The sequence below is a fragment of the Phascolarctos cinereus genome, unplaced genomic scaffold (assembly GCF_003287225.1).
Source record: "Phascolarctos cinereus isolate Bilbo 61053 unplaced genomic scaffold, phaCin_HiC Scaffold_3;HRSCAF=262, whole genome shotgun sequence".
In the NCBI taxonomy this organism is placed as follows: domain Eukaryota; kingdom Metazoa; phylum Chordata; class Mammalia; order Diprotodontia; family Phascolarctidae; genus Phascolarctos; species Phascolarctos cinereus.
Genome location: NW_027555736.1, coordinates 124,987,173 through 125,012,066, shown reverse-complemented (window position 1 = coordinate 125,012,066; position 24,894 = coordinate 124,987,173). Strand labels below are relative to the sequence as shown.

The 24,894-nt window shown below is 39.0% G+C and overlaps 1 protein-coding gene across 3 annotated transcripts in view; it reads right to left on the bottom strand.

Moving 5' to 3' along the window:
* Positions 1-24,894, bottom strand: part of SLCO3A1 (solute carrier organic anion transporter family member 3A1) — a 376,694-nt gene that overhangs the window by 65,333 nt on the left and 286,467 nt on the right. For all 3 annotated transcript variants that reach the window (XM_020964444.2, XM_020964465.2, XM_020964475.2), the window contains exons 3-4: positions 16,711-16,809; positions 4,346-4,609 (exon numbers count right to left, since the gene is read on the bottom strand). In XM_020964444.2, coding sequence (XP_020820103.1) covers positions 4,346-4,609; positions 16,711-16,809 — 363 coding nt within the window. The remainder of the gene's footprint in view (positions 1-4,345; positions 4,610-16,710; positions 16,810-24,894) is intronic.

The following is a 24,894-nucleotide window of genomic DNA, read 5'->3' as shown; positions in this document are numbered from 1 at the left end:
TTAACACATTAAAAACCCTTGATTGTGTTACTAGGTAATAGACTTAATGTTGCAGTAATCTCTTTGAGAGTTTTCTTTGTTGTTTCAGTCCTGTCTGACTCTCCCAGACCTCATTTGGGGTTTTCTCGGCAAAGATACTGGAGTGGTTTGCCATTTCCATCTCCAGCTCATTTTATAAATGAGGAAACTGAGGAGAACAGTGATAAGTGACTTACCCAGGGTCACACAGATAGTAAATATCTGAGGCAGGTCTTTCTAACTTCAGGCCTGGCACTCTATCCGCTATGAGTCTTTGAGAGTATACATTTTAAACAAAGTCAAGGAATGCCACTTAACACTGCATACAGTTTTTGTTCTATAGATAGGTGGCATAGAGAGATGACCTTGGAATCAGGAAGCCCTGGGTTCAAGTCTTGCCACTGGTACAAACTACCTGCACTAGTAAGTCCTTTAACTTCTCAGAGCACTAGGATACTCGCCAAGGCCATAAATTCCAAAGTAGATGTTGATCTGCACCAGTGGAAAGAGTTTTCTCCAGAGGAAATCACAAGTCTGGACCGAAAAAATATATATGCACATTCACACATATATGTGTACATATGTATATACACACACTTGTATGGGTCTTGGTCAATTGAGTACTGGATCTAGAGTAAGGAAGACCTGTGTTCAAACATTTCCTTGGACACTTAACTAGCCGTGTGACCCTGATCGATATCCTTTTTGTCTGTTGTGTTCTTTGGGTGTAAAACCAAGGGGTTGAATTAGATGGCCTTGTGGGCCCCTTCTACTTCTAACACTATGATCCTCTCATCCTGCTACATATAAAAACCAAATAATACATACCAGCTCTTTTTTCATATGTAATAATTGTTGATTAAATCAATAGTTCATTTAAAAGTGTTTTGTCTTCTGAGAATTTCTGGAGTTGTTTTGCCTTCCTTCAGTCTCAGATTTTTCTTTTATGCTTATTAGTGGAACCCATACATAGCCTTTGGGTATGGTTAATTCTAAATTAAGAAGTATTAATTATTGGAAGTACAGCCTATGTGTATATAGACAAAAACCCTTTGGGTGACACTCAACCTTTATGGAGTCGCAATAGCCATTCATTATTTGCATGGTTTTGTGACATCCCTCCCTACCTCAACCCTTTGTCATTTCCCTAGGCTAGAGAATAGCAGCTTCAATTTGTTCTATTCAGTTAAACTCTCATTTTACTTCTTTTCAGTCCTTAGCAAGTGCTATATACATCAAATATATTTTTTTCAAGATGAAATTGAATTAAAATTAATTTTATTTTAAAAATGTTGTGACTCCCCTTATAAACAATGGAGCCGTCCTTATGTGTTGCAAAATCTGGACTGGCAAGCCCCAATGTAGTCCCTTTTATTGAATCTGATCAGTATTCTAGAATGTAATCTAGCCCCCACTTGATACCCACCCCTTTTCATTTCTGGTTTCTTTCTTTATCAAACTGATGCCTAGACTCTTGCTACTCTATCATCAGGGGGTAAGCAGATGGACCTCAGGAACAGCAGATTCCATCATCTTGCCTTGGCATCACTAAAAAGCAGGCCTGGAGCTTTTTGAATTGGGTCTGTTTGCTTTGTATGTGTTTCTTTCTAATACAGAGATGCTTATGGGGCCAAGTTATAAGAAAAGTCAAGGGCAAATACATAAAATCCTAGAGTTCTCTGGTACACTACTCTCAAGCTGAGCCATTCTCTTGTCTTTCTGGAATTGGTAACAGAACTGCAGACATTTCCAGGAGTCAAAACACTATTAAATGAGCTATTAACTTCATATGCTTATATTCATATTTATTTACTGAGAAGTAGCTGGTATGTATTGTTTATGCTTCCTTATGGGATACAGCTTTCACTGTATGCTTTGATGCTTAAACACTTATGTGCATCAGCGATTTCACCTATGTGAATATACCTTTCACTGATGAATAATAATATTAGCTAATAATAGTTAGAATCAATTAGCACTTTAAGGCTTGTAAAATACTTTACAAATATCATCTCATTTTTATCCTCACAGCAACCCTATGTAGGAGATGCTATTATTATTCCCATTTTACAGATGAAGAAAGTGGGGGAGACAGAGGTTAAATGATTTGCCCAGGGTCGCAAAGCTATTAAGTATCTGAGGCTAGATTTGAACTTAGGTCTTCCTAACTTCAAGTCCATCTCTCTATCCACTGTGCCACCCAGGTGCCTACAATGAGATGATCACAATCCAGCCATATCTTATCACCCTATTTCTAGCTTTCTAAGATATTTTAAGTAGAATATGCACTGAAGGTCTAGCTCTCATTATTTTATCATTTTGGGGGATATCAGTACAATATTTGGACAATCCAGCTGTTGCATCTGACTTTTACTACACTGGTGGTTCATCTCATTTCCTAATAATACATGTTTTGATGACATATATGCCATTTTTCATTTAAAAAGTCATTGTTGGAGTATCTGTAGACTGCTTTTATACCCATCATATATATTTCCATTTCCATTGTGGTCACCTGCAATGCTAATTCTTTAATCAATCAATCTATCATCAACATGCATTTATTAAATGTTTACTGTGTGTCAGATATTGTACAAATGCTAGATATACAAAGAAAGACATTGTCCCAGCCCTCAGAAAGCTTGGGGGTGGTGGGGATGCAGCTAGGTGGCACAGTGAATAAAGTTGTTCATCTTTTGTTTTCAAAGAGAACTAGTGGACTTAGAGTCAGCAAGACCTGATTTTGAGTCCTGCTTCAGACACTTCCTTGCTGTGCGAATCTGGCCAAGTCCCTTAGTTCTCTGTGCCTCCATTTCCTTATTTGTAAAATGGAGATAATAATAGCACCTACCGCACAGGGGTGCTGTGAGGATCGAATGAGTTAACATATGTAACGCGTGTTACAATCTTCAACCCAAAGAACATACACTGTTAGACTAACTCAAATGGTATCCCCTTTGTTACATAAATGCATACTCTTAAGGTGGTGAAGTGGATAAGAACACTGGGCCCGGAGTCAGAAAGACCAGAGTTCAAATGTGACCTCAGACACTCAATAGTTATGTTGCCCTGGCTGGGCAAGTCACTTAACTCCTGCTTGCATTAAAATAAAGCAAAACCAAAATCAAACTAGATAAGGAAATGGCAGGCCATTTTCGTATCTAGATCCAGATCTAGGTCTGGAATACATCTCTGTCTAAATCTAGAAAATCCCACGGACAGTTGGTTCTTGGGGTCATGAAGAGTAAGACACAACTGAGTGACTGAACAACAAAAATACGGTTAATTCTTATGACCTACTCCGAACTTGTGCAGTATAGGACTGTAATGGAAATCCATCAATTTAATTGGTTCTTCCCGGGAAATTGCATTAGTTTCTAAATATATAGGTATACTCCAGCCTACAAACTCTAGACTCATACACACACATTTACTATTAGAGGATTTTAAGATCAGGAATAGATTGGATTTGCCACATCTGCAGATTAACTTTATAGATTTTTTTAAGGTTCCTTCGGATGAATTCTCTAGTAACATGGGCCCTAATTTATTTCATTATTCTTTCATTTCGAAATGCTGTCCTTACTTTGGACCTGCTTTCCTGGATGCTTCATTTCTAAAATTGAGCCATTGTAACAAATTGCCAGGGAACAGTACCTGAGAAACCAGGGATCACTGCATATATGCTATCAAGGACAGGTTTGATAGAGATCAAGGGGCTTTTGAGTTCAATATCTTCTGGTCTCTTTTTTTTTCTCATTTTTTCCAAGTGTTTTTAAGCTGTTGAATCAAATACCAAAATATAACCCTGAGTCTCTTTCATCAAATGTTTACAGATGCACTTTGATTACTAACAATTTACCAGAAACATTATCATTTTTTCATTTAAATGCTTTTTAAAAGATTTGTTACTTTTTAAATACAATGTTTTTATATCTGAGGCCAAATACCTTGGCCAGAGGAACACAGCTCCAACTTTTAAATGCAAGTCAACAGGAAAAATAATTCATATTTATATAAATTCACTTTAGAAATAGCTTTTCAGGAATACTGGTGATCCATCCTGCAAAATGCACTTCTATAGCAAGATATACCAAATCTTGTAGTGGTCTAAAGAAGTTGGCACAACTTCTTATACTGGGCCTGGTGTAGCACCATTGATTCAACAAACATCTCATTCAACAAATATAAATTTTGCTGAGTGTCAATTGAGGAAATCACGACAGAGACAACTTTTTTTTAAGCTCACATCAGAACATGGTGGTGAATTTAACTCTTCACCTTCAGAAGGTTAGAGAGCATCATTAGGAGCTAAAGAATTCATTACCTCTTAGCTGCTGAAAACAGGAAGTGCTGTTGTCTGCCTCAAGTGGGTACCTCAGGACCCCATTGCTGGGCTTGGGCCTCTCGTAGTGTCTTTCAGGGAGCATGGCTTGCTCACTCTCCACTGTGGGATCTGGGTGTGGGGACAAGGACTGTGGAAACCCAAACATCAAGAGAGAGGAGAAGAAGAGTAAGGCACCACAGAGCAGGAAGCCTACCCACCAGGCACCGATCCAGCGGGGGTCATCTGGGGTTATCTCCAGGACACCTGCAATGGCAAGATCACATCTTAACTACTTTGTCTGTAGGAAAGAAGGACATCCAGATCTTTAGTGATAAACAGTACACATTTCAGTGTGAAATGTCTGAATTTTTCTCTCCACAACCTGTATGGAATTCCACATCTTGGGAAACTCATCAGTTCCACATCAATGTGGAAACATCAGTTTCTCCTATGGTCTGAGACTGAGCACTTTTTCTTCTTGTTGCTCTCTTAGCTTGTTTGTCTCTACTCTCTTGGAGTGGAGGAGGGGGGAGAAGAACAGCAAAGAGCCAGGTAACATTTGCAAAACATCTGAGAATTGACTGGTTAGTGAACATGTAACACAGATGTAAAACAAACAAAAAAAGCTTATGATCCTCCTAATTTCATTTCCCAAAGTATCTAAATTGTGAGATACTAGGCTATATACTTATTTGTTGCCTTCAATTGGGTCCAATATATATACGTGTGTATATATATATGAATATATGTATATGTATGTATGTGTATGTATGCATGTGTATATATGTATGTGTGTATAGTATGTACATAAGTATGTGTATATATGTATTTATGTGTGTATGTATGTATGTGTATGTATATATCTATGTATCTATATATCTATATCTATATATATACCCAATGAGGTCGATATTTTCAAGTTGACATTTGACAAGTTGATTCAAACCTTGGTTGGTACTCTAGGGTACAGTCTTATATAATAGCCTTTTGCAAACCGACTCAGATATATTCAGGACAGAGTTTGTTTTTTTCTGAAGTATCTCGCATATAGTGGACACTCACTACATGTTTGTTGACTTTGGATAAATTAATGAGTGGTTATACCTTAGGCCATCAGGGAAAACAATATTATAATAAGCTATATACAAGAAATTGAATTTGTGGGTATTTCTGCAACTTGCAAGTATACTACCACTTGCAAATAAATACTACAAAATGCTTTTTGATGGAGTAGAACAGGGAAAAGGAGCCCAGGAAACAGTTTCATGTCACCTTGGAACTAAGAGCCCTAAAGGTCCATGACCCAATGTATTAATAGAAGTGGCCATAGAAGAAACAAGGCTCTTTCTGACTTTGTTGCTGACCCACTATAGGACACTGGGTGAGCAATTGTGATTCTGGAAAGAGCAACTGACTCTTCCAAGAAGATGCTGGCAGCTGATAGCCAGCTTTTGGAAATTGCAAGTATAAATGCAGTAGAAATTATGACTACCATTCACACAGGCACCAAATCAAATGTTATCCAGTGTCATTGGTGCTAATGTGAATTTCTATATCCTGAGTGATAAAGGGCACAATTTAGAGAATACAAACTCATGATAGAAGCATCACTAAACTGAAACCAGCTCTGAGCTGGTAGAAAAAATCAACGCATACATGCAAACCAAAAAGGAGCAAAAAGAAGCAAAATTGCCTCAGGCCGCTGAGCAGGAATGTTTTCCCCAGTCATCTACTCTGTTTCTTCACCTGCTGCAAGGCGATAAATGAAAACAAAAAGAGGTAAAAGGCGCGGCTGTATTTTCCTCTGTTGTGTGTATACTCTGCAAATGGGAAATGGGAGAGCTGGCAGATGTGAATGAGAAAAAAGAAACCCGGGCAGTTTGTTTTGGGGGACCCAAATTAGTAACACATTAGAAGTCGTGTTTTCGATAGAAATGTAACAATGTCTGCTCTCTATGTGTGAGAAAATATCCCACAGATTTAAGGGAAATGTTTCTGTGAATTTGTCAACTCGCTTCTGGTTGAATTTAGTATGTGTGTAGAATAGTATAGCATCACACTTGTTTTATAATTTGTAAGACTCCAGACAGGATTAAATGAACCTAAATAGGCGCCTCATCTTCTGAGAAAACTGAGGAAAGTGTCTGAAGATGTGAGGAGATAGAGATTTTAGAGGTCCAGGGAGATAATAGTTAATCAACTATTTTGAGGAAGTTAAAGGTTTTTTTTTTCCCCTTCTATATTCATTGCTCAGTACACTGTGAGAGTAAGAGAAAATGTAAAAAAAGAAACCAAACAATATAGGAATTGACTTTTTCTGGAGCAGAGAAGCTATATATGGTGCCTCACAGTTTTTGAGTTTGATTTTAATCCTTCTGAAATGACCATGGCTATAATGCAATCTCTTTTTTTTTTTGGCAGTTAGGGTTAAGTGACTTGCCCAGGGTCACGAAGCTAGTAAGTTTCAAGTGTTTGGTCTGAGGCTGGACTTGAACTCAGGTCCTCCTGACTTCAGGGCTGGTGCTCTATCCACTGCACCACCCAGCTGCTCCCAGAATGGAATCTTTTCCCAGATAATCAGCTTCTACCATCTCTTCCCCCAGATAAGTCTTTGGACAAAGTTATGAATTGTGAATCATTGAAACTGGATACTGGGAGAATCTGGAGAAACTTACTGGCATTCTTACCACAGTTATGTAGTGGAACAAAATTTTGATTTGGAGTTGGAAAACCTAGGTATGAGTCCTGATTTTATCATGTACTAGCTATGTGACTATAAGCACGCCACTTCTGTCCTGTGAGTCTGAGTTTCTCATTGGTAGAGTGAAGTAACTGATGATGATGATGATGATGATGTTGATGATGTTGATGATGATGATGACGATGATGATGATGACGATGATGATGATGATGATGATGATGATGATACTTTTACTGCCTTGGAATTCTTTGACTTTGTTGATCACTCTCATTTCCTTGATACTCTATTCTTTTTGGGTTTCTGTGACATCATCCTTTCCTGCTTCTCCTGCCTGTTGGACCAATCCTTCTCAATGTCTTTCACTGGATCTTCATCCAGGTTACAACAATTAACCATGAATGTCCTCTAAGCTTTTGTCCTGGGCTTTCTTCTCTTCTCTCTCTACCTTATTTTTCTTTGTGATCTTATCAGTCTCCATGTATTCAATTATCACCTCTATGTTGATGATTTTCAGATTTACTTTTATCAAGTCCTCACCTTTCTCCTAACCTCAAGACTCACATTTCCAACTGCTTATCGGACATCTAAAACTGGATGTCTTGTAGACATTTTCAATTCAGCACGTGCAAAACTGAACACATTATTTTTAGCCCAAGCCGTCTTCTCTTTCTAACTCTCCTGTTTCTGTCAATGGTACCACCACCATCTTCCCAATCACCCAGTCTCAAAACCTATGTGTTATCTTCAAATCTTACTTTCTCTCAGCAACCATAGCCAATCAGTTGCCAAATCCTATCAATTCTACTTTCATAACATCTTTCTTATATAGCCCTTTCTTTTCTCTAATGCTGTTACCATCCTGGTTCAAGTTATCATTATCTCATTCTAGGACTATTGCTGTAGTCTTCTGGCTGGTCCCCCAGCTGCAAGCCTATCCCCACTCCACTCTATTTTCCACTCAACTATCAGATTGCTTTTCCTAAAGCACTCGTTTGGCCATGTCATCCCCTATTCAAGGAATAGGGTGGCTTCCTATGACCTCCAGGATAAAATATAAAATCAGCTTGCCTCCCTCCTAGTCTTCTTAGACCTTACTGGCCCTCTGCAAGTACTGTACTCCTAGATCCAGTGACACTGGACTTCTTGCTATTTTTTACATGACAAACTCCATTAGCTGAATCCATTCAATTTCTCTGGCCATCCTCCATGGAATTCCTCTTGGAATTCTCTCCTTTAGCTCCATCTCCTGAATTTCCTGAATTCCTTTAAGTCTCAGTCAAAATCTGAAGAAGTCTTTCCTAATACGGCTTAATGTTAGTACCGCTGTTGATTATCTCCAATTTATCCTGCCTGTATCTTGGTTATACATAGTCAGAGGTATAGCTTTCATAGACAACATAGTTATTTGTATGTTGTCATCTTGAGAACAGGGTCTTTTTTTTTTTTTGCCTAGTACTTAGCACAGTGCTTACAGGCACTTAAAATGCTTGCAGACTGACCTTCCTAACATGACAGCTATTGTGAGGGAATGCTTTTTGAAGTGTGAAATACATATGAAATATAAGCTACTGGTAAGGGAAAGTCTAGGTGATCTCTTCAGCTCCTTCCCAACGCTATTGTTCTAAAATTCTATAATGAGCTGCTGGAATTAAAAAAAAGAAATGGTAGTCTTTTCCCATTAAGCTTGTGCTAGAAAGGACATGAACCTCATACTTACAAACCTATGAACTGTTTCATTTACCTCAAAATATGGAACTACCAAGAGATAGAAAAGGCAGTGTGGGATAACAGGAAGAGCTTTGAATTTGAAAGTCAGGAGAGCCACATTAAAATTTTAGCTCCCACATATACAAGTTAGATACATAACCTTAAGCAAGTCACTTGACACGGTTGTGCTTCAGGTTCCTCATCTGAAAATGGAAATAATAATACTTTCACTGCTTCTCTCAGTGAGCTGCTGCTAGGGAAGAGCTTCCTGAGCCTTAAAGCCAGTGGTGTGCTGGCACCAGCTTGACCAGCTGGCCTCAGAGTGAGTCTTTACACCATAGAAATTGGTATATGCTACAAATCAGGGTTTGATTGATTTATGTTGATTTTCTAGACTTTAGCAAGTAAAGGATAAAATGTTCATAATGCAGATTAGGCTTAAAAGTGTGTAATTTATGCATTTTCCCCTGTGAAGAGACAGTTGTTAGAAATGTTTACCAGCACACCCTTGCTAGGAGTTGACTCCAGCCTTGCTTAAAGTGACATGTGGCAAAATATGACCTATTTCATGATGGAGAGGAGAAAAGATCTCACTTAGCCAATGTCATTGCCTTAAAATGATAATGATTCATGTTTAATTGGCAGAGGAATGTGTTGGGTCAGTGTTGTTTACAAGTTGCTGAAGACAGTGTTGCTAATTAGCTGGCTAGAAGATATGTTGTAAAGGAGGCCACACTTGTAGGTTTGCTCCTTACTTCAGACAAAGAGATTTTCTCACCTTTTGTGTGCTCTGGGATGCAGAATAACAACAATAACAATAGTTATTTATGGAGCACTCTTAGGTGCAAAACACTTTATAAGTACTACCTCATTCTATCCTGACAGCAACCCTGGGAGGTAAATGTGATTATTACCCCCATTTTATAGATGAAGAAACTAAGGCAGGCAGAGGTTAAGTGACTTGCCAAATATCACAAACTAGTAAGTGTCTGAAGCCAGATTGGAACTCAGGTCTTTCTGCCTCCAGGTCTAGTGCTCTATCTGGAGCCACCTGACTAAGAGAACTCATTGTCACTACTGGGGAACAATATTTCAGAGTCCTTTGGAATGATCCTATATCTTCCTATCTTTTCCTCATATATGCTTACTATACCTCCCTTATCAACTCACTATCCCACTTTCTGTAACAGCTCTTTCAAACCTTTTCACCTCTCTCTCCTTAAACGCTCACTCCCCTATTCCTCAGTTGAGAACTTTGCCTCATATTTTACAGAAAGAAATTGAGTCCCTTCGCTGTGAACTGCCTCTTCTCCCCTCTTTGTCGTTTCATATGAGGAAATGATCTTGCCAAGTCTAACCCCTCCACTTGTTCAAGTGATTCCATTCCATTCTGTCTCTGCCAACAGACTGCTCCCTCTGTCACCCCTACTCTTCCTCTTATTTTCAATCTCTCCCTGTCTATGGACTCATTTCCTACTGCCTACAAACATGCCCATGCCTTTCCTAACCTGCAAAAAAACACCTCACTTGATCCTTCCAACCCCGCTGAATATCATCCTATATCTTTTCTGCCCTTTGTAAACTCCTCAAAAAGGCTGTCTACAATAGGTATCTCCACTTTTTCTCCTCTCACTCTCTTCTTACCCCTTGCAGTTTGGGGCCCAATCTTATTGTTCCATTGAAATTGCTTTCTCCAAAGTCGTCAATGATGCCTGCTTCAAGTCTCTTCCCACTCCAATCCAGCCTCCATCCACTAAAGGGACTTTCCTGATGAACAGATCAGATCACGTCACTCCCTACTCAACAAATCCAGTGGCTTTCTATTGCCTCTAAGATCAAAGACAAAATGCTCCGTCTGGCATTTAAAGCCCTTCATAACCTAACCCTCTTCTGCCTTTCCAGTTTTCTTATACCTTACCCTCCAATATGTACTCTTCCATCCAGTAACACTGGCCTCTTCTCTGTTCCACAAACAGGACTTTCTTTATCTTCACTCCTTCCATTTTCTCTGGCTGTCTTCAATGCCTAGAATGTTCTTTTTCTTCTGTTCCAATTGCTCACCTCCCTGGCTTCCTTTAAATCCCAACTAAAATCCCACCTTCTACAGGAAGCCTTCTTTAATCCCTTTTAATTCCAATGCCTTCCCTTTATTAATTGCTTCCTATTTATCCTGTATATAGCTTGCTTTGTATATATTGGTTTGCACATTTAAGCTCATTGAGGATGGGAACTGTTTTGTTCCTTTTTGTATCCTCATTCCTTAGCCCAGTGCCCGGCATATAGTAGGCACTTAATAAACATTTATTGATTCTCTGTGAGTTGCTAGCTCATGGTGAATACTTAGAAAATATTAAAAGAGCCAAAAATAAAAATCTTCCTCATGGCAGGCCCTTTCTGGCCATCTACCTATACCTCTGTTATTACATGTATGGAGAAATCTGAATTGTTTCTGAAGAGAAGTTTGGAAATCTGAAGATAGCATCATTACTTTGCAGTGTTCAGCACAAACTCTAAGTAGAGCAGGGGATAGAACACTGGGACTGGAATCAGGAATGCCTGAATTCAAATCCAGTCTCAGATATTACTAGCAGTGCAATCCTGGGTAAGTCAGCCTGTTTGTTTCAGTTTTCTCAGCTCGAAAATCTGGAAGATAACAGTATCTGCCTCACAGGGTTACTGTGTGCATCAAATGAGATAATATTTGTAAAGCTCCTAGCATGTTGCCCAGCCCCTAGTTGACTACATAGAAATGCTTATTAGTCTCATAAAGATCTAGAGTGGTGGTCCCATGAGTAGAGAGAAGGACTAAGATTTGTGAGATACGGAGATAGAATAAAAAAGATGTGGCAATTGATTATGTATGGGTGGTGAGTACGAGTGAAGAGTCAAAGATGCCTCTGAGAATGTGAACCTTGATGACTGGATGGATGGGTATGCCCTCAAGAGGAACTGAGAAATCATGAAGGGGCATAGAAATCTTTATTCTCTGCCCCTTCCCCACTCTATGGAACATTTGCGATCCAGAGGGTTTATGGAGAGAGGGCCTTTTGAGTAGTGGCAGAGCAGTGAGAATTAGAAGACCTGGGGTCAAGTCCCGATTTTAGTTCAATTCAACGCACATTTATTAAGCACCCACTGTGTGTAAGATATTTGCTGTTCTGTGAAGCGAGTGAAGCACAAGGTTAAGATGATACATGGTTGCTGGCTTCGTGGACCAGGATAGCCAGCCACTAACTATGTGTCCAAGATGACCCAGAAAATCTTAGCAGAGTTTTAATATATTTTAAGTTTTAATAGCTTAAAATGAGCACTAAGAGTTTTGAGGACACTGTACAATGTTGGACAAATCACTTCACCCCTGTGGGCCATATTTGTTCATCTACATAAGAGAGAAGCTTAGCTAGATGATCTCTGAGCCCCCTTCCTACGTTATCATTCTAGAAAAAGTTTGCTGCTTATGTCCTTCCCCATTTTAGCATCGTATCTATTTTTTTTTGTCTCTATTGAGGTGGAAGCTTCCTTTTCTTAGTTATTACAGATTTAGAATGGTTTCTCTCAGATGTTTTCTTTTGGATTTAGGTTAGCTAAATCTTTTGGTTTCTTCTTGGAGAATACACACAAGACTCACAATTCTATAACTAACCTTCATCTCTCTCTTGAGCTCTGGTCCTGAATTGCTAACTGCCTAGTAGACATGTCCATGTAACTGCCCTATCATCTCTTCACTTAGCATGTCCAGACCAGACCTCAATATCTTTTCCCCTAAACTATACTCCCTCATAATTTCTTTATTTTTCTTGAGGGCATGCCCACCCTTCCTGTCATCAAGGTTCCTAAGCTCAGAGTCATCCTTGATTCTTCACTTATAATAACTACCCATATGTCATCAGTGGCCAAATCTTTTTTATTCTGTCTTTACAACATCTCTTGAATCTGTAGTCTATTTACTCATATGGACACCATCTAGTTCTTGCTGAGACTAATTAAGAGCCTAATTGTTTTCTCTGTTTCCAATCTTGCCACACTCCAATGCACCTGTCACAAAGCTGTGAAAATGATATTCTTAGCATAGGTCTGATCATGCCACTCCCCTGCTCAGGAAACTTCAGAGGCCCCTATTGCCTCTAGGATAAGATAAAAGGGCAGCTAGTGGCCCAGTTGGATAGAATGCTGGGTCTGGAGTCAGAAGGACCTGAGTTTGAAACCAGCCTCAGACACTTACTAACTGTGTAACCCTGGGCAAGTCACTTCACCCTGTTTGCCTCAGTTTCCTCATCTATAAAATGAGCTGGAGAAGGAAAATGGCAAATTACTCCAGTATCTCTACCAAGAAAGCCCCAAATGGGGTCACAAAGAGTCGGACACAACTGAACAACAACAACAACAACAACGATGAAAATACAATAAAAACTCCTTTGGCACCTTCACAAGCTGGTTGTAGCTTATGTTTCAAGACTGTGGCTGTTTTCACATTACTCCACCTCACACATTGCATGTTCTAGCCCAAATTGCTTATTAGCTGTTCCCTGTAAATGGCATTCCATTGAGTGCATACAGGCCTTTGCCTAGGCTGTTCTCTCTGCCAAGAATTCTTCTTATCCTCACCTCTGCCTTTTGGAATCTCGAGCTCCCTTCAAGGCTCAGATCTACATGAAACTCCTTCTGATCCTCCACTCCAGTTGGTTAGCAACTCTGTGCTTAGAAATTACTTTGTATTTACCTAGCTGTATGTATGTTGTTCATCCTACTAGAACATAAACTCCTTGAACTGAATGGATCATTCATTTTTGTCATTAGTTCTTCACAGCATAGTGGGCACTTAATAAATGCTTATTAAATTTAATTGAGTTGGCTTTGTTTTCTATGGATTTGTGTGATGTTTTCACTCACCTACTAGCACTAGGAGGCTTCAGTTTTTTGGACTTGAAAAAGCAAAATAAAACTAAGAACTGCAATGTATCCAATTTAACCTCCATCAACCAAACAACCAATCTGGAGACTTGAGAGTCTATGTGAGAAGGGCAGATGGCAGGTGAATTGGGAACATTTGCTTCCTTGCTTTCTCATTGATGAATTTAGTCATCAAATTGAACTAGAGTGTGAATGATACAGAAAACTCTCCAGGTAATTTTTTTTTTTCCTCCAGGTCATTTACCTATTTGTCTAATGAGCTTGGCAATACATTTGCTATGGGATATAAGATTTTTTAAAAACTAGATTACAAACCTAAATAGAAAACTAAATTTTCTTATTTTGGGGAGGGAAAAAAGAGGAGGAGGAAGGGAGATAAGTTCAAGATCCTGATTGCTAAATTAATTCATCCAAGAAAAGCAAATTCTGCAGCACTAGCCACTCCTGGGAGGGGAAGAAAGGGAGGAGATGATCTCAGTGACCTTCTTTACTCAGCAAATAGTCAACCATATTTGTGCCAGCTGCCGATTTCAGGCATCCTTATGTGCCAGGCCAGGTTGAACACATTACAATTCTGCATGGACATGATGAAGGGGAGAGGTCACCAAGGCAAAGGGGGTGGTGGTGGAAATGCAGCCTTCTGGCTAATCAAATTCAAGAAGATGTATTAGGCCCAGATAGCTTTTAGCTCAAGAGAATGAAAATAACGGTGATGATGTCATTATTATTATTGTCTATTCTAACAACAATGCCATCTATATTATTTAGTATCAATACTTGTAGAAGTGATCACCAAAGCAAATCCATAATTATCTTAAAAATTTATAGATTATACTTAGGAGCACCTAATTCCCCAAATCTTCCTCATCTGACCCCACCCTCTGCAAACCTTGTTTTTAAGGAAATGTTATAAAATAAACCTCTGCAGTTACAGCTCCACAACTCTCATATTTTTCATCTTATAGGAAACATATCTGTTGACTACCCCCTGGGGGAAAAAACAAAGGGTGTGGTGGCATCAGGACAGGAGTTGAGAAAACTCACAAAAATATAGCCAACATTTACTGGGAGACAGAAAACAAATTTGCAGTGAGTCACAAAGAAATGAATTGCTGGAACTCAAAGGATGCTACAACTATATACCAGAGAATACATTATTTTCTTTTGCCCTCTACTGGCAGATAGTGGTAACCAACCTTTGTAGTCACACCCATAATACTGAAAACCCAGATCTACATTCATATCTCAGAAGCAAACATATTGCCACAGGAATCAATGGTTTGTTCTACTCCTTCTTCAGGCAGAGGCACTAGAAAGGTGGTGCAGTGTAATTTAATGAAACTAAGACTGGGAGCCAGGAAACCTGGCCTAGCTCCACCTCTGACTAGTTTGGTAGCTTTAGGCCAGAGACAAAATAAAAACTGACAAATAAAAAACTCTGTGCCTCAGTTTCTCCATCTGTAAAATGATGAAGTTGGACCAGATGGTACCTAAGGTCTCTTCCAGCTCTATGATTCTAGGATTCATTGCCGCTTTGTGGTTTTGATTCAGTGGAGTTATTATTTATGTTTAAACAGGCAAAAAGGGTTTCTTCCTTTATTTGAGACCTCTTCTCTGAAAGTCCTTTATTTCCCTATTGCTCTTTTTTTTTCTCATCATTACCCTTACCCCACTGCTCCCTTTGAGGTGGTGTGAATATTTTTAGATATTTAAAACAGTCTTTCTCCATGAAGCCCTGTGGAACAGTAGAAAGCAGTCTTGGAGGTCAGAGGATATGAATTTGGATTCTTATTCTGTATTACTGTATTTGTGGCTTTAACTTCTTTGGGCCTTGTTTGTAAATGGAAAAGCTTGGACTCTATAGATGACCTCTAAGGCTCCTTCTACCCTGATTGTATGTGTTTGATCACTAATAAAGGCATTAGCTTTAATTCTGATTATTTATTTTTCTTCCTGATTAACTATAAATAGGGTTAAATGTGTTGGGCACCTATTGGAAAACAACCTCATTCGATCACCTGGTAACAGATATGTGAACTTTAAATAAATAAAGAATGATGAACATGACTTTTTTCAACTCAGAAATTTGGAACATCATTAACTCTAAATAAATATAGCCATGGGATTAATGGAATGAATCAGAGAGTGACTTGATTGGATTTAAAATCATGCTTGCTTCTTTTTGGTGGAATTAGTCAATTTAGTCCTGTTGAAAAGATGATGGATCAAGAACCCAGGAGTTCTTTATTGATCTTTTCTGCAGGATAGATTGATATTAGCAGAAAGCATCTGCAAAAGCTTCTCTCATTTTTTTCAGAGATTCTAATGATGAAAGAAGAAGAAACACTCATTCACCATAGAGTAAGGGAATTTTAAATCTGGAAATCACCTTTGGTTGAGACTACCAGGATAAAGGGTTTTGGTTGGAATGATCCTGAGATCTACCTATTAAATGCCTAATGAAAAGCTTTTGAAACACTCATTACTTACTTGGTGTAGTAGCAATGAAACTAGAGCTAGAAATGTGAAAGAATTTAGCTCCTTCACTGTGGTTTCCCCCTGTCCCAAAATAATCCTCCCGTGTATGCTAGGACCCTAAAGAAAAAAGTCAATAGTTTCAAAAAATCTGAAATAGTATCTTCTAAGTCACCCAAAGAGCTGAAGAAGGCAATAAAAATGTACTATTATACCTCATAATGGTCAAGTCCTCAATGCTGGGTAACATGTAAATCTACGAATACGTATTACATAGTCATATCACTAAACCAGAACTGATTATTGATTTGCATCCAGTGGCTGCCTACATAAAGGCATGAGAAGAAGAGAAAGACTTTTTGTAGCAAAAGTAAAAGAAGAGGACTTCATGGCTGAACTTGGGGAATCCTCTTATTTCAAAGATTGGTTTTAAGTTCAAGATGAAACATACAAAATTTGAAATATACAAATGATCACATTTGAGATCAAAGACTATCATATGTGGAGAGGTGTCTGTAGATGGATGGAACTGCTTTCTACTTGAAATTCAGAGGAAAGACATTTTCCTTACTTGTGTCAATGAAGACAGCATCCACATAAATTTTGGTACAGAAGGAGCCTAGGATGAATCCACAGGCTGGTCCAAACACCAACATTGTGAAAAGGATCCCTGAAAGATATAAAAAATTACAAACATTAAGATTTTCATCTTTATATTCCTTTTATTAATGCCTATTGTTTCCATATAACCTTTACTTCTGAATCTATCCTTCCTCTCCCCTTCCCAGCAAGCCATCTTAGATAACAAAGACTAAAAAAAGAAAGAAAAAAACATCTAATCAGTCCATCCAGTCATCCGCCATGACCAATATTCCACAACCACAATCCTCCACCTTTACAAAGAAGAGAGAAAGGTGCACTTTTATCATTTCTTCTCCAGGTCCAATCTTGAGCATTATAATTATATAATGTTTAGTTTCAAATAATGATTAGATTTAAAAGAACACAAAAACTGTTTAGCTCTAATCAGTAATGTGGCCTGGTTAGACAAATATTAGAAATTGAGTTCAATTAGCCAGTTGTCCCCAGAAAGACCACATGGATTGAGAACCCAGGAGATTTCAAGTTCTTTATTGATCTACAGAATAAATTACCATTGCAGAGAGGGCCTCTAAAATTCCTTCATTTTGCTTTCAGAGGCTGTGCAGACAAATAGTTATTCAGCCCAAATTAAGAAAATTTTAGATTTGAAGTTCATTTTAAAGCTCAGATTTGGTAGAGGTATGCTGGTATATGTTTCATAACTAGCTGTATAGAAAAAAAGTATGCAAAACCTACTTTTAAATTTAATGTTGTTAACATTTTCCCCATCATTTTCTTAAGTCTAGACAATCAACAAAGCAATAAATCAAGCCCTGATTTATAGAATTCACTTAATTCCAAGTAGCAATTGTCCCTCAGGAACTGGTACCAGGTGACTACAAGGTACCCTCATTCCTTTGGCCTTTCTGGTGAGATTTCTCAATAAAATGCAAAAACAACACTTATTCTGTTATAGTAGGCTACTCCTACTAAATTTTGGATGAATCTTAAAGTTTGTTTTGGGAAAGGCACTGGGGTTAAACAGAAACTATAAATCATATGACTTTTCAACCAGGTAACATCTGTCCAACCTCTAATTTAGTAGATGAGGAGACTGTTGTCTTGATTTGGTCCAAGGTCACATAATGGTAAAAGTAGGACTGGAATCCCAGTCATTGGGACTCTAGTCCAGTTCTTTTTTTCACTATGCTAAGGTGCCTCCAGTCCAGAACTCTTGACAGCATTACTATGGATAAAATAGTTTCCCCAGGCTTCTCCCCAGGACAATATAGTCCCACCTTTGCTAAGAGTTCTCTTTGGGATCATATAGCCAGACAAATATTCTCCTTAACTTGCAATTTGTGAAAAAAAAATTAAAGCAATGACCTCAGGATTTACAATTATGATACAATGACAAATGTTATTTCCTCATTTTGCTGATGGGAATATGGAACCCCAGAGAGGTCATAGGACCGTATATCTAGGGCTGAAAGGAACCCCAGAGGAGATCTTGTCCAATCCTCTCATTTTACAGGTGAGGAACTGCTGCCCAGAGAGGCAAAACAACTCATCCAAGATGATACTGGTAATAAATGGCAGAGGTGGAGTGAATTTAAGGCTAATGTTGAGTGGTATCAATAGGGCAGGGACTGTCTTTTCTATATCCAGTGCTTAGCACAGTGCCTAGCATATAGTAGGTGCTTAATAAATATTTATTAACTGATTAATAGTAAGAGATGACCCTACAGCCAAGTAGATGGCTATCTGTGGTGTGATTTGTTTGAAACGCTACTTGTCCCTCTAACTCTGACTTGCCAGAGATGCCCACCATGCCAGTAACTTAATGTGGCACAATAGAAAGAGGACTTAAACTGAGAATAGCCGGGTCTGAGTCTGGATTCCCTTTCATCCTCAATAATTCAGTTCGGCAAGCATTTATTTAGCGCCTTCTAGGCGCCAGAGCCTCTACTAGATCTGGCATGTGAAACCAGTTGTGGAATAGTCATGCCCCTGAGGAGCTAAACTGTAGAATGAATTCTTAGGACATAAATACAAAAATGAGACAATTACTGCCCTCCTGGAGCTTATATTGTATAGGGGACAATAGGGGAAGAGGATACAACATGCTGACAGATGAATTATTTCAATGTGATTTTCAGGATTGGATCGTCTTATAACCAAGGGAATCAGAAAAGGCCTCTCATGTTGCATCTGAGCTGAGGGATGAAGGGACATAGACTTCCAAGAGGTAGACCCGAGGAAAGGGAACATTCTAGGCACAGGGAACAGCCTGTGCAAAGACATGAAGGCAGCGTTGTTTGTAGTAGGGCAGTTTGGCGAAAACATAGAGGAAGTGAGGGGGAATGATAAAGCAGCCTGAAAAAGCAGGCTGAAGCTAGTCTGGGAAGGGCTTTAAATGGCAAACACTTGTGTTTTATCCTGAAGGCAAAAAGGAGACAATGGCAGTTCTGGAGCAGGTACATGACATGGTCAGATCTGTGCTTTTGAAATATCAGTTTGGCGGCTCTGGAGGACAGATTGAAAAGGAGAGAGACTGGATGCTGGCAGACCAATCAGGAGGTTATTGGAGGTGAAGGGGATGAGGCCTGCCTGAAGATGGCTGTGGTATGAGGAGACAGAAGGAGAGGGATGTGAGAGACGAGGAGGGGGAGGTAGCATTGACAAGACTTGGCAAGTGAGCACACATGGTGGTTGAGTGGGAGTGAAGAGTCAAGAATGACTTAGAGACTGCAGTCCCAGCTGGCTGTATCCATGACAGAAATAGGCCAGTTGGAATGAACAATGGGTTTAGGGAGAAGACTAATAAGTTCGAGTTTGGACAAACTGAATTTGAGGAGCGTATGTGAAGCCTACTTACTGTGTTCCAACTCATCACTAGGATTATATCACTGTACTCTAAAAGTTCGGTGGCTCTCGTGCTTACTGGATTAAACCTAAATTCACGAATTAGGGATTCAATCCCTTCCACAATCTGGAGCCAATCCAGCTGATGTTTATTTCATAGTCCTTCATTTAGCCAAATGGAATAGTTCTTCTATTTTCCGTCCCCTATTCATCCTGCCCTTTCCTATCCTAATATCTTTGCTGATACCATACCCCCTCCTGGAACAGAACCTCCATTTTATCCAAATCTCCATCTGTGCCTATTCCTCTCCTTACTTCAACAACCAACTTGAGTGCCATCTCCCCCATGAAGCCTTTAATGACTCCCCACTTTGTCCTCACTCTCACCCCTAGCCCTTGAAAGCAAACTCTCCTTCAAAATTCACTTAGCACTTTACCTGGATCTCTTTTAAAAATTCTCCCTTCTCTTGTTTATAGTGATTTGTATATCCTTCATTCCATTATCTCTCTGTCTCTGTCTCTCTCATCAGTCTTTGTATCTCAAGCTGCCCCAATGAATTCTTTGTACTTAACTGGTGTTTAGCAAATATTTTTTAATTGAATTGAATCAAATTGCAAAAGCCCAGTTCTTAAGTGGGCTACTAGTATTGTTGGTTTAATGCATTGTTAAAATGTGAATACTTGGGGTTTTTTTTTATCTTTTTTAAAAAAAGTATTTTTAATTTTCAACATGCACTTTTATAAGATTTTGAGTTCTAAAATTTCCCCCCTCTCTTCTTTCCCTCCCCCCTCCCCAAGATGGTATGCAATCTGATATAAGCCATACATGTACAATTATATTACACCTAAAAAATGCGAATACTTGGGAAGGGTAACAATAGCAACATCGTGAACAATACCAATTATTACTATAATAGCTAGCATTCATATACCATTTTAAGGTTTTCAAAGCACCTTACATAAGGTATGCCATTTGATCTTCACAACAATCCTTCATGGTAGTTTCAATTAGTCCCATTTTCCAGAAGAGGAAATTGAGGTTGAGGGAGTTTAAGTGACTTGCCTAGGGTCACTTGGCTAGAAAGTGTCAAAGGTAGGATCTGAATTGTTTCCCTATTTCTTTATCAATGATGGCACCGAATATATTATTATCAACATAATTCCAGAATGTTTTTTTGAGAAATAATTGCTATGCAGGTAGTGTGTGTGTGTGTGTGTGTGTGTGTGTGGTGTGTGTGTGTGTGTGTGTCTGTGTAGGATGTGGCTAGAAGAGTTTTGGAGGTAGAGACCCTGGTCTGAGCAGTAGGCAGAAAGAAGCTGAGCAGAGGAGAGGGATATCAGAAGCATCAAGAGAGGCCAGAGAAAAAAGAAAAGGGAAGCAACAGCAGAGACAAATGTTTTCAGGTTCTATTCAGACTTGCCCTGAGGCAGAACTGTGAAGTGGGTGATGTTTCCTCATATGACCTACTTCACAATTCCCCCACTGAGGCCTTCTAATGCTGGGATTCTATAGTTTTGCGATTCTCTATTTAGGCCTGGGATAAATTATTGGGCAGATTTACAGGTACAGTCAAGAGAGTTTAGCAAGCAAACATTTTGTATCTCTTTACAAAGGAAGACTTTCCAGGAGACAGGTACAACAGCTGCTTTGGAGCCCAATTCTCCAGCTTCATCGGTCTAAAGCTCAAAGGAGACTTAGAGATCAGCTGACCCAATCCCTTCATTTTCCAGATGAGGAAACTGAGGCCCAGAGAAGTGATGTGACTTGATTAAGGCCACACAGGGAGTAAGCAGCAGAGCTGAACAGACAGCTGCCTTTTGAAAAATAGACTTAGAAAGAGCTAAGTTGGGAACACGAAATTGTCAGAGCCAGTAAGGAAGCTGAGGATGGAATTGCCACATACCTAGCTCTTTCCAGTCTGCCCTCTCTTTCAAATCATGGGATAGGAAAAAAATAAAATAAAAAAAGATGTTCGTGTGTGTGTGTGTGTGTGTGTGTGTGTGTGTGTGTGTGTGTGTGTGTGTTAATGGCAAGGCTGGCACTTGACTTGGCAATCATAGGGCATATCTGAACAGCAAGCTGCAGGGCAGAAAAAGGCTGCAGCTTTTTGATAAACCATTGTCTGCAATCAGGTTGGCTGAGCCCAACCTGAGACTTATCTTATCTATTCTTATGCGCTCAGATTGGTTAAGACTTTGAAATGGGCTGTTCACATGGCCAGGAACAGCTCTCTCTTTCTTGGAATGAGGGCAAGCTCAGGTTTCCAAATTGTTTGGGTCACTGCTTTTTAGTTTAAAGCTATTGAGTATCAATCCTGCAGGCAGTTAGAGATGTGTAAGTTATGCCCTAAAAAATCACCATTTGGGGAGGAAAGGTCTTTTTGTCAGTTGAAAATCTCAGTATGAAATTTCCGAAGTAGCCTGGTGGTCAGGTAAGCTGCTTTTCAACATTAATTGAAATCCTACCACTATAATAATAATTTTCTGTATGGTACAAACATTAGGCCAACCTGAAACACACACACACACACACACACACACACACACACACACACACACACTCTGATGGCACAGAGGAAAGAAAACTGAAATTTGCCATCGAACATAAGAGTCATGTGAACTATGTCTGAATCCAGGCTCTATCATTTACTACATATGTAACTTTGGCCAAGTCATTTAATTTGCTGGGTGTCAGTTTCCTCATCCATAAAATGGAATGTTTGGGCTAGATTGTCTCTGTGACTGCTTCCAGCTCTAGACCTTTAAAATCAAAGAAGCACCTCATTTTGGCAGAAATACATTTAAATGCTTGTCACTTCTTACATAATAATGACTTTTCCTTTGAAGAAGATAACATTCTAAAACAGACCAAGAACTTCATCATTTAGGGAAGTAACATTTCCTGCTTTCATTCTATAGCATTCCCTGTTTGACCTTTCATGCTGTATTGTTGCTTCTCTGTGGGTCACAAAATAATAGGAAGAAGAAGAGACACACTGTCCAGGAACTCAAATCAAGCAGAGGAAAACATCAGCTGCCTGCCTAACAGCCAGAGAGGGGAATTTTATTTCATTGTGTTCCTTGCAAAGAAAAAGACTTGTGATCTGGTGATCTGGTGCTGCCACCTGCTGTATTTCAGAAATGTGAGCCTTCTTTGACCTTAGCTGGTCAGGACAATGGATGCCCGGAGAAGGAAGTACAGGGTGCTGGAAACGGAAGGGACATCCTAGATTATTTAGTTCAGCTTGTCTTGGAGCAAGAATCATCTCTATAACCTTTCCAAGACCGCCAGAGGGCAGATCCCAGTGGACTAAGGCATTTCACACAGTCCACCAAGATATTCATGCTTCTAATTCTTACATAGTTTTCCCTTACACCAAGTTAAATCAGTCTGTCTCAGTAATGTCTAAAATTATTGACTATATCTATTGCTTCATGTAATCTGAAGATCTGATAGAACTCCATTATAAATCTACCCAAATCATCGATAAAAATGGGCCCAAAACAGAGCCCTAGTGTATGGCATAAGAACCTACCTATTTCCCTCTTTCCTCCTTCCCCTTCCCTTCCTTGATATTAGTCTATTAGGGAAACAGCTATGAACCTCTTCTCTGCTTACTAGTCCACATCTCTCCATATTCTCCACAGTGATGTCATGAGATAATTTATCAAATGACTTAATGAAAGTCAGGTATCCTTTCTGTAGTGTTCCCCTACTGGTAAGCATAAATGGGCCAGGATAGTTACTACCACTAAACAACTTAGTCACTGTATTTCTTAGCAGATAACTCACTTTGGATCTTTTTTTTTTTATAAACTAGGGCCTTAACAAATGCTTATTGTTCTACTAATTTATTGATTGACCTGTAATTTTATTTTTGTGGGAAACTCCAGGTGTGTAAACTCCCTCTACTAATGCAAATTGACAATTATTCTGCCATCTAGTTTTAAAGAATTGTCAAGGGCACTAAGAGGTTAAATAATTTACCCAGGATCACCCAGATAGTATGTGCAAGGGGATGCCATCCCTAAGTCTCTTACCAATAGCATCTTTGAAAACCAGCAAATATTTATTAAGCGCCTACTATGTTCTAGATATCATGCTAGGTTCAGGGGGAACAAAGACACCATCATGTAAAGAAGTATCCATTGTTTACTTCATCTCTCCATAGATTTGCTTTCCCACCAAATATTGGAAGTGATGAGATTGTAAACTCCTTGAGGGAAAGGGCAGTTTTATGCCTTTCTTTGTATTACCAGGGCTTAGTAGAGTGCCTGGCACATAGTAGATACTTAGTAAAGGTTTATTGACTCTGATATTGAACTCTATTGTCCTCAGTGCCTAAGTTGTCTTTCTATAGCAGATAAGGTGTTTAGAAAATCATATTAACCTAATCATTCTATGTCTTGCCACAGTTAATCTACTCATGTAAATAATCTACTAGATGGTCAACTCCTTGAGAGCAAGGACAGATTTCCTACCCTCTACAAGCTTGTAGATGGTCATCAATAGTCAGAGACTATTATGGCATGGGGACTCTGATAAATTTTAAGAGAGTTATTTGAGGTTCAGAGAAGGCAAATATCTTGCCCCAAATAGTTAAATATTTAGTATCAAAGGTAGAGACTGAGCTTTAGTCTTCTGACATCAACTCCAGCACTCTATCCATTAGGCAACACTGCTTCTCCTCCATACATGGCATCTGTATAGCAGACTCAGAAAGGGGTCAAATGCATAGACTCCACTCGATGGTGCATTCTCTAGTCTAGCAAATTAGGGGATCCTCTGGTCACCACTGCTTCAGGAGCTTAATATTGTTTGTAGAATTGAATAAAATAGTTAAGACATGACAAGTCAGTGACTAGTTACTAAGTGACTTGGCCACAGAGGAAATACATTTACTATGAGGTAGATGTGTCATATATGTGTATATACATGCACACACACACACATATAAAATTCCCATATATTTGTGTGGTTTTATACTAGCGATTCTTCTATTTGAACGCTAATCCTTCTAAATGCATCTGCATTTAGCAAGACAGCATGAATGATTTGGCCTAAGAAATAAGGCCAGAAGTATCGTCAGAAGTGTTCTGGAAATCTCAATTTAAATTCTTATTAGTAATTAACTTCCCTTTTTAAGGGCTGAATGTGAACACTGACATTTTTGGCATAAGTAGGCAAGTTTTTTTTTTTAAATAAAGCATTACTATATTTCTGTGCATACTCTTTGACCTAACCATACTACTACTAGTTCTTTACCCCCATCTCAAAGAAAGAGGGAAAGGACCCATATGTGCAAAA